Source organism: Trichomycterus rosablanca, chromosome 9 (assembly GCF_030014385.1).
Source record: "Trichomycterus rosablanca isolate fTriRos1 chromosome 9, fTriRos1.hap1, whole genome shotgun sequence".
Classification (NCBI taxonomy): Eukaryota; Metazoa; Chordata; class Actinopteri; order Siluriformes; family Trichomycteridae; genus Trichomycterus; species Trichomycterus rosablanca.
The window spans coordinates 565,153-582,886 of NC_085996.1; the positions used below are offsets into that span (position 1 = coordinate 565,153).

A 17,734-nucleotide genomic window follows, 5' to 3' on the forward strand; every position below is an offset into this window, starting at 1 on the left:
GCTCGTCGGACGTCCGGTTTCAAAAACGAACCTCTGCGTGATCTGTGAAGCTTCTCACATGACTTTGAATGTAGTGCCTCTGTGTGTGGGAATTTGTGCCCGATGTACGGCTGGGCGCTGATCGATCAGTCGATGTTCCGGTTCATCCCAGAGCTGGTGAGTGGAGCTGAGCTCAGGGCTCTGTGCAGGATGCTGGAGCTTTTCTTCATGTCTGTACAGAGCTCACTCATGCTGGAACAGGAAAGGTCCTTCCCTAAACTGTTGCTGCACAATCTAACGTTTATTATTTCCTTTATATGATTTATTGATGTTTACACTTGCGGCATTTATCAGATGTTTTATCCAGTTCAGGCAATTGAAGGTTTAGGGCCTCGTTCAGGGTCCCGAAGGGTCTTAAAGGGAAAGGGCCTTCCCTAAACTGTTTCCCTTTATATCGCTGATTTATTACACCTGTTAGGAACTGTTGTGGCTGAAAGACATGAATATGAATCAAAAGGGGCGTCCCAATACTTTTTGCCCATATAGTGTGTATATACATCCTGGTCAGGGTAGCAGTGAATCCGGTCGCCATACAGTAACACACACCGCTGATGATACCAATCGCCCTTAAGTCTGTATGTAGACGCCCGCTGGGGATTCGAACCCTGGATCACAGCGGTAGTGAGCTAGCGTCATTTACTTCTACGCCACCCAAGCGCCTGATCTATTATATATACTGTATATATCTATAACACATATATAACATCACATGACTGCGCTACACGGTTCCTCACTGGCTAACGTCTCGGCCGCACCACAACGTTTGCTTAGCTGTTTGAGCCACTCGAGTCTGAAGCTATGTTAGCGGTGAATAGTTAACTATCATGTTTCGTTAGCATGTTGGCGGTGACGCTGCATTTTAGCTGCACGTAACTCGCTAATCAGGAATGAATTCTGATTTAAAAGCTTCATCATCACGTCTAACCCTCCTGAACTGAACCTGTCAGAGCGAATCAGGTGCTACGTCAACGCTGTGTTTCTATACATTCATATTCTGTCGCTAACCTGCCTCGCGGTTAGCCAGCTAAGCTAACTCGAGTCCTGGAAACAACAACGACACGAGCATGAAACGCAACCGAGATCTGAGATCATTTAATAACAGCGTACGAGCGGCGACAGGTAGCACCTTCTGGTTAGCATTAGCAGAGCAGGTTAGCATTAGCTGAGCATTCGTGCTACTGCTAATAGGAGCAAATTTGTGAGTTACCGTTTAACAAATTATCAAAGTCCTAACGCAACCAAACAAGCCACACTAGCACCTTCCCAAACCAATCGAACCAGATGCTGCATCCCAAACCACATAGCAAACAGCAGCACTCACCCATTTCAACACCCTAAAATGAAATGAAACATCCTCTATATTATTTTGCACACGTTCATGACAATGGAACGGAAGTGAAGCCATAAAGTAAAAGGAAACTAACTGGTGTTTAGCGACTGAAATCTACGACGCACTTTGTAAACTGGCTTAAAACCGAAGTGAGAAAATTCAACCTGATTTTATATTTTTTTATATTTTTAATATTTGATTCCAGTACAAATATTCACTTCATTATACGTTTGCACTCGTCTGGTTTAATCACTTTGTGTCCTGATTCTTTCGCTCCATACACGTGTCCTTCATAAAGTTTCCTTGTGTCACGTTTCTTCTGTCGTGTTTCCTTGGATGACGTGTTTGCAGAGGAGCAGCTGCGTATCGTGATGCTCCCACCACCGTACTTCACTATAGGCTTGGCGTTTTTAGGATTGCGCATCACAAGCAACGCTCCAAACACGAAGGTTGAAGAAGGTTTGAACTGAAGGTTTTCTGTGTAACTGTTGTTCCTGCTGCGCTCTGGCTGCTTTCTCTTTGAGCTCTTTTGAGCTTCCAGATCGTGAATCTGAGAGCAGGTTGTGAGATCTTGAGCAGTTTTGCTCGGCTGTAGGAACAGAGGTGTTTTCTGTGTCTTTGTTGCTCCTGCTGCTTTCAGGTCGTCCTGCAACTTATTTCAAGCGCCTGCTGGTTTCTGTTTGAGCTTCTTGATTGTGAATCTGAGAGCAGGTTGTGAGATCTTGAGCAGTTTTGGTCGGCAGTAAGAATGGAGATAAATGCTGATTGTTCTCTGTGTATCTGTTGCTCCTGCTGCATTCGGGTCGTTCTGCAACTGCTGGTTTCTCTCTAAGTTTTTTGATGGAGAGTTTGAGAGCAGGTTGGTGGACTGTAGGAACGGAGATGTTCTTTGTGTATCTGTTGCTCCTGCTGCTTTCAGGTCATCCTGCAACTGCTGATTTCTCTCTTAGGTTCATGATCATGAGTCTGAGAGCAGGTTGTGAGATCTTGAGGAGTTTTGGTGGGCTGTAAGAATGGGCTGTTTTTCTGCTGCGGTCGGGTCACCCTGCACCTGCTGGTTTCTCTCTAAACTTCTTGATCATAAGACAAGCAGGTTGTGAGATCTTGAGCAGTTTTGGTTCGGCTGTAGAAATGGAGATGTTCTCTGTGTAACTGTTGCTCCTGCAGCATTTAGGTTTTCGAGTTGTTCCTGCTATTTGATGTTCCTGCTGCGTTTGGGTCGTCCTGCAACTGCTGACTCATCTCCAAGCTTCCTGATTATATGGCTGAGAGCAGGTTGTGAGATCTAGATCAGTTTTGGTTGGCTGTAGAAATGGAGAAGTTCTCTGTGTATTAGTTGTTCCTGCTGCTTTCAGGTCGTCCTGCAATTGCTGGCTCCTTTCCAAGCTTCCCGAGAGCAGGATGTGAGATCCTGAGCAGTTTTGGTGGGCTGTAGGAAGGGAGATAAATGCTGATTGTTCTCTGTGTATTTGTTGTTCCTGCTGCATTCGAGTCGTCCGGCAACTGCTGGTTTCTTTCTTGTGGTTCCATGAAGTCTCTACCAATGGATGATGGGAGCGGTCGTACTGACGGTGATGTTGAAGGAGCTTTTTCATCATTTTGTTCTTGAGAACTTTAGGAAGCTCCTTCAGCTTCATCATGGTCGGTTCTCCGGTTCGTCCGGAATGATGAATCCAGGTTTGAGTTCCATAACATTTAGACATTTTGTTGATTCTGAAGTGGAGGTTTGTAGATTTAATAGCCTGACATTATTCATTATGCACTTTGTGGAGCCTGAAGCTTTATATTATTATTTTATTATTTATATTATTTAATTTCGGTGTCGTACGACTTGTCGCTGTCTGTGTCCAAACCTTCGTAAATGTTGGAAGAGACGGTAATAAACTAACGACCTCCTCATTTAACAGGTCATGTGACGACATTACACACGCCTGATTCCCATCATCACAGAATTAACAGAAACGATCCCAATATATCGTACGACCGATAACCGACCCATGGCTATGCAGTACCTCGCTATCTACGCTAACTGACGTGCTTCCCCTCGTAGTTTAGTGTGAATGTTCGTAATGATGATGAAGACGCTCAGAAGATCTGAACGATGTTAAATAAGAATAAAGACGATGATACTTTAGCCGTGTGGAAAATAAAAGCATGCCTCCTGTGCTCATGGTATCGACTGTACTGCGCTGTGCTTCTGACGACGTGCGCTTATAAACCCCCTCCGCCCCCCCCCCCCCCCCCGCCGGTTTATAAACGCTAAACGTCTCACATAATAAAAAATAATACAATAAAAATACTAATAAAATGTGCATTGAATTTGTGCAGATAACTTGTGCAAACATGACTTCAATGTAGTGAGTGCCTTTATAAAAAATAAACATCGAATAAATAAAGTGTTGATCTCTGCGCTTTTCTTCTCACTGTGGCCTCGTCCCAATAAATAAAGCTCCTGTTTACTGTCGAGATCAAAATGTGCGAGTGGATTGCAAATAATTTAGACTTTCACCATCTACTGTGCATGATATAATAGAAGGATTCGGGGAACCTGGAGAGATCTCAGTCCGTGTAGGCCGAAGCCGAGTGAATGTTGAATGTACACAAGAAGCCGTCATGATACTGCAAAAAAATAAAGCCACATGAGCTCTAGAGTGCTTCAGAAAACTGTTGTTACTGAACACAGGCCGCCGCTGCATCAACAAATGCAACCTGAAACTCTATTACACACAGAGACAGTCCTGCATCAGTTCTACACAGAAATGCTGCAGAGTTCTCTGGGCCCGAGCTCATCTCAGATGGACCAAGAGACAGTGGACACGTGTGCTGTGGTCAGAGTCGATTTCTCTGCGCCAAAGGTAAAAAGGACAGACTGTTATCAGTGAAAGATTCATGGGTGGCCTGCACATGTGTGAAGGTACCCTTGACGTGGAGGTGTATGTTGGTATTTTAGACACGCGCTGCCATTGAGGAGACGTCTTTCCCTGGGAAGTTCACGATTATTTCAGAAGGACGACGCCAGGCTTCATAGCCTGGTTTGAAGAATGCCTGGCTCACAACCGGTATTCCAATTCATCACAAAGGTGATCGAACCATATCTTTATAGACCTTGCTTAAATGGGAAAGGGCCTTCCCTAAACTGTTACCACAAAGAGGAAGGAAGCAATCATTTCATATGATATTGGGAGCTGGAGTCACGTTCACGTCCTGATTCATTTACATTTTCGGCATTTAGCAGACGCCTTTATCTAAAGCGACTTACAGTATACAGTCTGAGGGTTAAGGGCCTTGCTCAAGGGCCCAACAGCAGCAACCTGGCAGTGGTGGGGCTTGAACCAGCGACCTTCCGATTACTAGTCCAGTATCTCAACCGCTAGGCCCTGATTATTATTTGTTTGTTATTATATGGAGTGGCATCAGCTGATGGTCAGAATTTCCCATGATGCCCTGAGCATGTGCACACACACACACACACACACACACCTCCCATGATGCGGTACAAACTGTCCTGCTCCTACATCAACCTCTTCAGATTAAACAGAAGCACACACACACACACACACACACACACACACACACACACACACACACACACACTGAATCCTTGAGCACGGTGGACCAACATGAGTGGCGCAGCGGGGTTGCCATGGCAACACTGGTTGGCGATGAAACCGTGGCGCGGTCATTTCTCAGCCAACAACCACGCCAGAGCGAGAAAGAGGAGGAGCTCATGCTGGAGACACGTCGCCTGGTTTCATCCATCCTTCAGCTCACCTCACTGTGATTCCAGGGTTCTTCTGCTGGACTCTCGAGTCCTTCTCAGAATTCTGATTACGTTCCAGTCAGGAGATTAAACTGGATCGTGCAGCATCTTCACCAGGAACCAGAAGAAACCAGGATTGAGTTCTGGTGGGTGTCTGGTTGAAACGTCCAGATTTAGTTTCTCGGTTGATGTGGTGTGTCCCCAGACTTTTGCTCTGATGTCTCTGTGTGTAATAGAGTTTCAGGTTGTATTTCTTGATGCAGCGGCGGCCTGTGTTACGTAACAACGGTTTTTCAAAGTACTTCCAACCCCATGTGGCTGTATTTATCACAGTAGCAGGACGGTTTCTCATTCAATGTCCTCTGAGGACCTAGTCACACACATTTAACAGTGCAGTTACTCCGGATTCCCTGAATCTTTCTACAATATTATGTACAGTAGATGGTAAAATACCTAAATTACTTGCAAATTTGAACTGATCGATGATTCTCTTCTGAAGTTTGGAACACAGTGGTGAGCCACGCCCCATTATTGCTCGTACAGGCTGATCCTGATCCAGGTGGATCCTTTTATACCCGATCATGATTCCCTCACCTGCTCACTGTGGAACCTTTCAAACATTCCATCAACTTTTCACTCTTATTCTGCCTCCGTCCCAACTTTTTTGGAGTCTGTACCAGCGTCAAATTCTAACCCTGTTTCTATTTACATACTAGAATGATGCTGATCAGTAAAACATTGGAAAATGGGGTTTGTAGTTTTATAAAAAATGAATTCATGCAGCTTTTACTGTTAATACATAATAATGAAAGTAGTTAAATGTGGGTGTGAAGATCTAATCCGCTCTAAAGATGTTCGTAACGCTTCAGTATTTCATTCGGTGGATGGATCGGTGTGATTAAACCTGTTTGGCTCTATTTTCCCTCTGAAGTCGTTTCAGGTCAGAACTTCTACACATCAGACCTGATCACGTATCACGTCTTCATCCATCAACACAACCACCAAGGTTACAGCGATATATTTGGAAAGATTTATTTAGATAAACGTCTTCTGTTACCATCTGACCTTCTAGCACCGTCCACAAATCCGGCCATATTTACTCAACATCTTCATTTCACTGATTATTCCAAACTCGATCTTAAGAAGCTCCTGGTGGAGCCAGAAAAAAAAACTAAGTTCTCCTGGTTCACCCCTCAACGTTCCAGATTTACTCCTCAGTCGGATATTTCATGCAAATGTGAACAAATTACGTTTTAATTCTTTGACCGTGCACATTTCTATTACACATCCAATTCTAAAAATGTTGGGACAGCGGGTACACTGTAAAAAATATCACCCTATACAGCGGTACCTTGTAACTCAACGGCCCCTAAACTCACGCCCTTCGTCGAGAAATTTGTTCCCTTAAACTCGTCGTGTTCAATTTGGGTTTTTTAAAAATGTATTTATTTAATTTCGAATGAACAATAAACAGTCACTTTGTTCAGCTTGAGCGGTGCGGTAAAACATCATCAGCGTGTGAATCTGATCTGAATCTGCATCAGTGTGGAATCTCCTACAGATCCAGGGTTACAGCTCCACACGATTCTCCTCCCTGTTTCACTTTTAAACTTGTGTTACAGCTCCAGCTTCTGAGAAATGCTGAGAATCTGAATCAGCTTCTCTGTCAGTGTGTTTATATTATATTTGTGTTATTTTCAGTGTTTAAGTGTCAAAAACAACCTCATTAATTTACATGAGACTAAAATATCTGCAGCTCCACGGGACCATGGACGCATTAACAGGTTTCACAAACATCCTTATGGGAAAAAATACCTCGAAACTCAACGTCCTTTAAACTCAACACCAGTCCTACAACCGACTGACGTTGAGTTTCAGGGTACCGCTGTATCTGCTTAATAAAACTGAGGCAACAGATTACACGCAATACTCATTTTGATTCAAAAGTGAACAATTACACTTTAAAACAATGTATTTATATCATCAATTTCAATCGATACAAAAGTATTGAGTAGATTCAAAGTGCAAACTAGAAATAGTGCTAATAAAACTGAGTTGACTATAGACGACACAATTTGCCACATTTACAGATTTATAAAATGCAAATAAAAACATGAGGCAGTGATCTGTAATCTCTGATAACAGGTTTTAATTAAAAAAAAACAGCAGAACAAAGCAATATTTAATGTTTTATCTTATAATCTATTAAATCGACACTAATTGGCTAGCTAACATCGCTAGCCTGATTTAACCTGTAGTGTTATCTGGTGTTGCTATGCTAACAGTGTGCGTGTGTGAACGCACCCCGTAATGCAGAGTTCAAGTGCTGCAAATGTTCACACCCTGAGGCTTAGTTCTAATTATTGTATTTACGTGAATTAGATTCCCAAAAGTAAGACAAAAATGTGAATATTAAGTTTTAAAAAGCATAATACAGTCGTTCTATTCTCGAAGAGAATATACAGTCGAATCCGGTTAATCGGACCACATCGGGACGCGATCGTTTTGGTCCTAATAACCGGCTGGTCCGATTACACGAACATGCCCTATGTTACAAGACGGGACGTGCTATAATTGATGTAACATATTAAATGTTTATTAAACCTTTATTGTGCGATATACACGTATAGCGAACGTACAAACAAGAACTACTGTTGCTTACGAACTTTGTTCATTGAAAAATAAATTTGCAAACAAGTTTTTCGAAACGATCTACAACACAATGTGTAGGTACTCAGCATGCGAAGCATAATACAAAAAATAAAGTTCTTACTAAATTCCAGTCAACGTTTGAAGAACCTATCCAGTGTGATCTGACGCGTTCTCTTGACGGACTGCACTTGAACAAAATCACCACAAACATCTAACGTCAAGTCCCGCCGTGGCATTCTGGCAGGGGAGACAAGACACGCACAGTTCACTGACTAAAGCGTTCTGATGAAACCTTGGTGTTTCGGGGTCAATAAGATATGGAGGAGGGAGACAAAATGCTCGTCATTCAAAGTTTGGGCTCTAAAACCATCCAACAGAGATAAACTTTGACTTTCTTGAAGCAAAATGGTGGTGGAATGATAGCTTTCTCGTGTAGACTTTAATCGTGATTGACGGGAGGGAATTCCTCGCACGTGTTGCCGGACACTCTTGTTTACGCTTGACTTCATTTCGCCGAAAAGCGGAGCTGCAGATGGATCCGATAACCACGCTGCTGGCTACTGGGTGCTTGGTTGTGGGAAAGAAAGTGATGGGCGTGTTCACCTCCCGCTGGTTTTGCTCTCGTCAACACAACTTTTGGGATTTCCTGACCTTTGATAAAAGCATAAATTCTCCCGGGGAGCCCAGGAATCCTCCCATATCTCGCTGACCCGCTTTGCATCCGCTCTAAGTGGCGACTTGTGGCTTCTTTTTCTTATTCGCTCTCACGTTCTTTGGTCCGATTAAACGGAATTTTGGTCCAAATAAGCGAATAACATTACACGTACATAATAGGATTTGTTTCGGTACTTTAGGATTCGATCCGAATAAGCGGCTGGTCCAATTAACCGGATTCGACTGTATATAAATGTTTTTAGTCCCGTTTTTGAGCATCAATCCCAAATAGATCTTAATTCGTTACGACTGAATGTTTTATTTTATTATAATTATTTATGTAATGTTGACTCACTTGGACAATCAACAGTAACCACAGATCGATGCTGGAAATTGATCTAGAACCAGAATGATTCTTCATTGATGTTTCTATGTTATGTGATGTTTCTTGATGTTATGAAGACCTTCTAAAGTGGTTTCATTAAACTGGGAGAAATCAGTACAGTGAAAAAGGACTGAGATCAGATTTATGTGTTAAATTTTACATAATTCATCCTAAACATAATTCCCTCTTTATAAAAATACAAATAAATAGAAGTTGTGTCTGACTGTTGTATAGAATTTCCAAACACTTTGTTCCATCGGTTCTACTCAGTTTAAGTGGCAGAATGTCGCCCCCTGCTGCTCACACATGCCCTGACCGTACCATAAATATTGGGACAGCACTAAACATTGATCAAGTTTTAACTTCTCAAAACAAAACAATCTGATTTTCGTCACATTGTCCTTTATTATCACAACAGCAGAATGTAAATGCGGGTCTGGTCTGAACTGTTACGACGGCTGCAACACGGTTCCGTTCCATCAGGTGAATTGATCTGGAAGGTTTTAGTCCTCCTGTTGTAATTACTCAATACACAATTACCAGCCGATCTGAGGCAGTGGTTTAACAGCATCATGGTTCAGATTTCCCGTAAGCGAGTTTAAGATATCAGGCAGGTGTGAGGTGAGGAAGAGCAGGAACTGTTTAGAAGAAACCACGATGAAGATGATGGAGTATAAAAGCTTCAGTGCACTCAGTCTGAGATGAGAATCAGATTAACATAGATCAGGTCCGTCTGTTATCTTCTCTCAGAGTGGATGCACACGGAAGCTTGTGTGTGTGTGAGGGAGGTTTCAGGGGTTCTTCTCCGGTTCTTCATCCACCTTGGTGTAAAGCATTATTCTGTAATGGTGCAGGGCTACAAGGACTGCAGTCAGGGGCCACATTCCTTACAGGGGCCACAGATTAGAAGTATTGATGGAAGGAACTCAAGTGTGAAGCTCTGAATCAAAGAAAACCATTTGGTTTAACGATGGTGTGTTTTGAAACAGTGCTGATTAAATACCTGCTGTTCAAACACCAGGAAACATCATGAAACATCAGAAACCACCTAAGAAGGCCAGCCTAACCAACTATTATTAGCCTGACCAGCATTCTATGCCCATTCAAGACCATCTAACCAGCACATCCTGACCAGTTCATGTCAGCTCGAGCAGTTAATACCAGTCTGACCAGCATCCAAAACCCACCTGAAACCATCTAACCAGACCAGTCTGACCAGGTTTGGGAGGATCACTCCACCACCTGCTGAATAAAAACAGCTATAAATAAAACGTTTGACGAATTGAAATGTTGAAACACTCCAGCAAGTACAGCATCTCTCAGAGCTCCCATATGGTCTAGCGGTTAGGATTCCTGGTTTTCACCCAGGCGGCCCGGGTTCGACTCCCGTTATGGGAACGTGTCATTATGCTTAACTACATCACCAGCTTTTCATTCTTATCTACTATTTCATTCAGATCAGGGTCGCAGTGCGTCAAAATTTACATAGGAAACACATAATACAGGGCAGGAATCAATCACACACACACACACACACACATTCACTCGCTTAAATACACGTAGAAACAACGAAGCAGCCAATCCACCTGCAGCAGGTGTGTAAAAAAATGATATATTTTATGATATAAATAAATCTAATGCTGCTAACTCGGTGGCAACAGTTTAGGGAAGAGCCCGTCCTGCCCCTGAGTCTGTATACAAAGCGAAAATAAATTCTAAAAAATAAAATTCTACAAATAGTTACATACCGCCTCCTCCTGGACGAAACCAGTCACTGCACTTCAGTAAACTAAACCTGCTTTAATATTCTGATCATTTAGAACATTTACAAAGACTTTAAATAATATAAATATATATTTATTATAATATATATTTCAATATAAACGTTATTATTTTCTGGTATTAAATTTGATTATTAAGCTTTTGGGTTTTCAAGCTTTTGGGTTATTATTTTTATTATTATTATACACAATGTATTTGTGTATTTTTGCGCAGGTATTTTAATAATCGTAAAAATCTCATTTTATTGTTTTTTTAAATAATTAATCAGTAAATACATTTTAAATAAATCTTTTTTACTATAACAGGTTTCTGTAACAGCACTGATAAATCCTGCAGCAGCTGTACAGATCTGACCGGCCACTAGAGGGCGCAACTCACACAACTATAAACACAAAGCGCTCGTTCAAAAATAATAATATGAACAAGTTCAATATTTTCTGCTCAACAGGTTTAGAAACTTCACCACATTCTCAAATCTATTAAATAAAAAAAGTAAACAAGATTATAAATCTGATGATGTGAGGAAATAGGAGAGTTTGAGTCGGACTCACATTTAGAAGACGCGACGCTGCCAAGCCAAAACATCGACCACAACATTCACCATTTTAGCTGTGTCCCAAACCACATACACTGAATAAGTGCACTACATACTGCTGACCCCAAAAAGGAGGAACATCAGACCTCAATCAAATACGAGTCGTTTCTTTTAACAAATTCTAAGAAATGTTGATGAAGAAGACAATATTACAAGCAAAGTAAAAAGGTTTAATGATCAGATTTAATACCAGAAATAATAATTTATATTAAAATATATATATTATAATACATATATATCTGTATTTATATATTTAAAGTCTTTGTAAATGTTCAAATAATCAGAATGTACAGTAGAAGCAGGTTTAGTTTACTGAAGTGCAGTGACGGGTTTTGTCCAGAAGGGGGCAGTATGTAACTATTTATAGAATTTAATTTTTATGGACTTTATTTTCGCTTTGTATACAGACTCAGGGGCAGGACGGGCTCTTCCCTAAACTGTTGCCACCGAGTTAGCAGCATTAGATTTATTTATATCATTGATTTCACACACCTGCTGCCGGTTGGATTGGCTGCTTTCGTTGTTTCTACGTGTATTTAAGCGAATTAATGTGTGTGTGTGTGTGTGTGTGTGTGTGTGTGTGCGTGAGATGAGTGAGTTCGGACGCACTGCGACCCTGATCTGAATGAAATAGTAGATAAGAATGAAAAGCTGGTGATGTATTTGAGCATAATGACACGTTCCCATACCGGGAGTCGAACCCGGGCCGCCTGGGTGAAAACCAGGAATCCTAACCGCTAGACCATATGGGAGCTCGGACAGGAGAATGATAAACTGGACTGTCCGACCTAAAACTGGATGTATAAACACTCTACACAGTGCTAGTACAGATAAGCGTGCTCAGATCTTCACTTGTAATCATTTTCCTGCTTTGAACACATTCATTTTAATATAATAATTGAATATAAATCCCTCAGACATGCAGCAGCTGCCGTTATAATAATGAGAATCTCAGTGTTATCATCTTTATCAGTCAGTGATTGTACCGTTCCGCTCATTACAGGCGGATGCCGAGCTGCCGATGGTCTGACTTCAGTTAGCATCATAATTTCATCTCTGCGGGTTCCAGACGCTCGAGAACTCGTCAGTGAGGCAGAAGAATAAAATTACGGTTCTAATTAATTCTATTGTGTTTTACCACATGGATGGAGATCCGCTTCTAGCTTTTACTGCGCGGAAAAGAGGCTAACCATGTTAACCATCCAGTTATAGCATTAGCTTGTCTGTTAGCATTTACTGAATGTTTATTTATGTAGTAGCACAAGCACAGATGAATAAATGTGATCCGTTTTATTACTTTATTTTTGTGATTTTACACCTTTTTCTTAAATAAAATAAAATCTTACATGTACAAAATCACTTAAACTTAATCTGTAACTTCAGTTAGCCAGCATGAATAAATCCATTAGCATAAGTTTATATTTGTCATTTTGCTAGCATTAGGTGATTGTTCATAAATATCCCTCCTAAAACATATTAGCACAGAGCACATGAGCTCAATACTGGTCCAAACTGGTTTCTGCCACCAAATACTGATTGTTTACTGGTGTTCAAAACACAACAGACACTAGTCAGCTTTAACTGGACCTGCTTAACTAGCTACACAGCACAAACCAGCACTAACCAGTTTAAACCAGTAATAAATCAGTACAGCATTAACCAGTTTAAACAAGTAATAAATCAGTACTACATAGCATTAACCAGTTTAAACCAGTAATAAATCAGTACTACACAGCATTAACCAGTTTAAACCAGTAATAAATCAGTACTACACAGCTACTACACAGCATTAACCAGTTTAAACCAGTAATAAATCAGTACAACACAGCATTAACCAGTTTAAACCAGTAATAAATCAGTACAACACAGCATTAACCAGTTTAAACCAGTAATACATCAGTACTACACAGCATTAACCAGTTTAAACCAGTAATAAATCAGTACTACACAGCTACTACACAGCATTAACCAGTTTAAACCAGTAATAAATCAGTACTACACAGCATTAACCAGTTTAAACCAGTAATAAATCAGTACTACACAGCAGAAACCAGTTTAAACCAGTAATAAATCAGTACTACACAGCTACTACACAGCATTAACCAGTTTAAACCAGTAATAAATCAGTACTACACAGCATTAACCAGTTTAAACCAGTAATAAATCAGTAATACATCAGTACTACACAGCATTAACCAGTTTAAACCAGTAATAAATCAGTACTACACAGCAGAAACCAGCACTGACTGGTTTAAACTAGTAATAAATCAGTACTACACAGCAAAAACCAGCATTAACCAGTTTAAACCAGTAATAAATCAGTACTACACAGCAAAAACCAGCATTAACCAGTTTAAACCAGTAATAAATCAGTACTACACAGCAGAAACCAGCACTGACTGGTTTAAACCAGTAATAAATCAGTACTGGGCAGCATTAACCAGTTTAAACCAGTAATAAATCAGTACTACACAGCAGAAACCATCACTGACTGGTTTAAACCAGTAATAAATCAGTACTGGGCAGCAATAACCAGTTTAAACCAGTAATAAATCAGTACTACACAGCAGAAACCATCACTGACTGGTTTAAACCAGTAATAAATCATCAGTACTGGGCAGCATTAACCAGTTTAAACCAGTAATAAATCAGTACTGGGCAGCATTAACCAGTTTACGCTGCTCCTGGTTTCAGATCAATATAAATATAAAACAATCAGGTAGAGGTTGTGAGTTTGAGTCTCAGCGGTGCTACCGGCCTGGCCGGGCGCTTCACAGACACAGTCGGGCGTGTCTGAGGGAGGAGGGGTCAGATTGTCCTCATTGCCGGTGCAGCAGCGCCTCCTGCTGTCTTGCTGAGGCTCCTGCAGAAGCGGTGGAGTGTGACTCTGTACGCTGTGCGGCTCTCTGTGAGAGACCGCAGCTGATTAACGGTAGCCGCTCAGTTGCGCCGGTAAAATCTGTTTAGCCGCCGGGTTTCTGTCGATTACCCATGAGTCTTTGCAGCTTTCGCTGCACCTGCTGGCCAGCGTGACATTAGCGGCGGCGTCCTTGCGACCACGGTTGGCGAGTCTCCTGAACACCTCTTTAGCTCGTCTCCTGAAGTGCTTCCCGACCACGACGTACAGAAACGGGTTAATGGAGCTGTTAGCGTACGCTAAGTAGGTGGCCAGCTGCGTGCTAATGTCCAGGGCGTGTCCGAATAAGCACCCGCCGGGGGTCATGCCCAGATAGTCCAGCGTGTCCAGGAAGCGCACCACCTGATACGGCGTCCAGCAGAGCAGGAACACCGCCAGCACGGTTAGCACCAGGCGAGTAGCTCTTCTTTCCTTCCGCGCCCCGGGGACGAGCGCTAACCCGCCGTCTTTAAGCGCTCGCACCATGTGATGCGTGCAGAACAGGATTATGGGTAGCGGGATGGCGAATCCAATCACGTTGCTGCTCAGGTTCCTCTGGAGCACCCAGCTGGGATGAGGGTAGCTCAGGTAGCAAGCGTTGACGTCCAGTCCAGGAACGTAGCGCACGTCGCGGAACAGCAGGGACGGAACGCTGAGCAAAAAGCCGAGCGCCCAGACGCCGGCGCAGATCCGTCTAGCCCAGGACGCGCGCCTCAGACGGCTACGACTCAGCGGCCGGGCGAGCGCTAGGTACCGATCCACGCTGACCAGCAGCAGGAAGAGGACGCTGCAGAAGTAGTTCATGGAGATGGCCGTGTTGATCAGCTTACACGCCGGCCGGCCGAAGCTCCAGCGGTAACCCCGGGCGACCGTCACCGCCCAGAACGGCAGGCACAGCACCATCACCAGGTCGGCCAGCGCCAGGCTGCCCAGGTACACGTCGGCCACCGAGCCGGACTTCCTCTGCAGGCAGAAGACGCAGAGCACCAGGCCGTTACCCAGCAGCCCAGAGACGCTGATCAGCCACAACCACACCGGCTGGAGGGACGCGACCCAAACCCACGCCTCCGTGTAGCTGCAGTTACCCAGATCGAAGTCCGAAAGCTCGTACGACGAGTTCAGCTCCATCGTACGACTAAAGAATACAACCAATAAAAGTTTTAGGTTTTTATTTTACTTTTACACTTTTTTAATTATTCATTTATTATGTCGAATTTCTGTAGTTTAATCAAAATAAAATAAATTAAAGCCGCACATGATAAAGTTTATTTATTTATCAGGATCTGAAGGTGCTGTTGGTTTCATTCATAACAGGACAGAAAGTGACAGGTTACCCATAATTCCCATAATAATAATAATAATAGTAATAATAATAATAATAGTCATAATTATAATATAATAATAATAATAATAATAATAGTAATATAATAATAATAATAATAATAGTAATAATAATAATAATAGTAATAATTATAATATAATAATAATAATAATAATAATAGTAATAATTATAATATAATAATAATAATAATAGTAATATAATAATAATAATAGTAATAATTATAATATAATAATAATAATAATAGGTACCCAAAATCTGAAATACTGTAAGATTTATTCATTTATTATTTATTACTGTATTTTTTAACTTTTAAAGTTAAAGCTTCAGTGTTTCAAGCTCAGGTTTGTAAACAATTTTACTGCATATTTTATTATAACTATATTATTATTATCTGCTCGTCGTCAGTACAAACTAAAACAACGCTTTAATTCAAATAATAATTGATTAATTTATAATAACGCATCATTTTTATTCATTATTAATTCCTCCTCCAGATTTCTGAAAAAGTTTCACTGAAACACACAGATTTTAGAATTAAAGTTCCCTGGACTTACTCAATTCTACACCATAAAGAGCTCCGTCCTTACCTGTGGACCCACCTCACATCAACCCAAAAACTCCAGACTGAGCAGAACCAGAGGAACCAGAAGCAGAGGAACCAGAACCAGAGGAACCAGAGGAACCAGAAGCAGAGGAACCAGCACCGGTCCAGACTGTTACTGAAGACCTCCTCTCACCTCGACTCATAACCTCTCATCTCTACTCATCTTCAGCTTTATATCAGATACAGAGCCGACGTCACTCTCACACACACACACACACACACACACACACTTTCTCTCTTTTACACACACACACACACACACACACAGTGAGTAATATTATTACTGTTACTCTTCACTGGTAGGAAAATTTTACTAAGAACGACACAGACGAGAGGAATTCAGGAAGTTCAACAGACATAAACAACACAAGATTCATTCATTTATCTGCTAATGTATTAGTTAATTAATTAATTTGTTTATTTAGTTATTAAATAATTACTTTACTCATTCATTCAGTCAGTCAGCTAATCATTGATTTATGTATTCATTTATTTTTAATAAAGAACTTATGAGAGGTGAGAGGAAACCAGAGTACCTGGAGGAAAGCCGAACCAGGACAGGAGAAACATCCCCAACTCCTCAGAGACAGAGACTGAGCACAAGGATCGAACCCACTGCACAGGATGCTGCACCATCACAGTCGGGCAGCTCTCTGGGTGGTGTAACCCTCAGCCGTCACCTGTAGCACCTGTGTCCACTGACAGTGGACGCAGTCAGTCGTGTATGTAGATGCCCGACCGACTGGTAGCACCATTTTTCCCTTTCTGAAACCCACACACTTTATTCTGATTTGAAACCTACAGGACCAAAAGTATGTGGACACTCCTTCTAATTACTGATTACTAGTAAGACTCTTCGAGGCTACCGGACCATCCAGGCGCTCAACAGATGGAATGGGCGTGTCTGAGGGAGGGAAGGTCGACAACATTTCCTCTGTTGTGACTCCTGCCGTTTGGTTGAGATAGCTCAGTGGTTAAGGTGCTGGACTAGTAATCAGAAGGTTGCTGGTTCAAGTCTCCTAACCCTCAATAGCTTAAACTGTATCAGTTGCTTTGGATAAAAGCGTTTGCTAAATGCTGTAAATTTAAACGCTCTATTAATGAAATGAGCAGAAGTTCCCACATACACACTTCAAAACTGTTACAGTCCAACAAGCTCATGTTCAGGTGTCCACATACTTCTGACTATATAATAGTTTGTTGAATTGATATGATGACCCTCCTATAGTAAAAGTTCCGTGTATTTCATTTCATTTGTACTTACCGTGCCATTCTGGTCTGGGTCCTGATGGGTCCAGTGCACACACATTTTCACTTATTTACAACTTGGTGCAGCCAATCCACCTCTTGCATGTCTTTATGAGGAGTGACCTGAGGTTGAGATTCAAACCCAGGTCCGCGGGGGCCCCGCTGCTGTTATTATGATGCATGTCCGAACAGTTCCAGGGTAGAAACGTTAATATAGGAACACACTCGGCGATAAATCCGCCGCCTGCCATCGCTCCCCAGACGACAGATAAAAAGCTGCGAGCTGATTGGCTGAAACAAAGTGTTCTGTGTTTGTGTAATCAGATTTTCATTTGCCCTCCGGCTCCAGACATCCCACGGATATCCAATCAGCATCCGGATAAAGAAGCGGTGTGAGCGGAGAACCCGGAGAACCAGATCATCACCTGAAACATCATCCAATCACCC

The 17,734-nt window shown here is 41.9% G+C and overlaps 1 protein-coding gene and 2 non-coding genes across 3 annotated transcripts; 1 reads left to right on the forward strand and 2 right to left on the reverse strand.

Moving 5' to 3' along the window:
• Positions 1-10,146: 10,146 nt before the first annotated feature.
• Positions 10,147-10,218, forward strand: trnae-uuc (transfer RNA glutamic acid (anticodon UUC)). The gene has a single exon. It is a non-coding gene; the product is annotated as a tRNA-Glu (tRNA).
• Positions 10,219-11,877: 1,659 nt separating this feature from the next.
• Positions 11,878-11,949, reverse strand: trnae-uuc (transfer RNA glutamic acid (anticodon UUC)). The gene has a single exon. It is a non-coding gene; the product is annotated as a tRNA-Glu (tRNA).
• A 2,174-nt stretch (positions 11,950-14,123) lies between these two features.
• Positions 14,124-16,192, reverse strand: si:dkey-63b1.1 (B2 bradykinin receptor). The gene is made up of 2 exons (XM_063001519.1): positions 16,173-16,192; positions 14,124-15,228 (listed from the first exon to the last, which is right to left on the reverse strand). The coding sequence occupies exons 1-2, from the start codon at positions 16,190-16,192 to the stop codon at positions 14,124-14,126; spliced, it is 1,125 nt and encodes a 374-aa protein (XP_062857589.1).
• Positions 16,193-17,734: the final 1,542 nt, after the last annotated feature.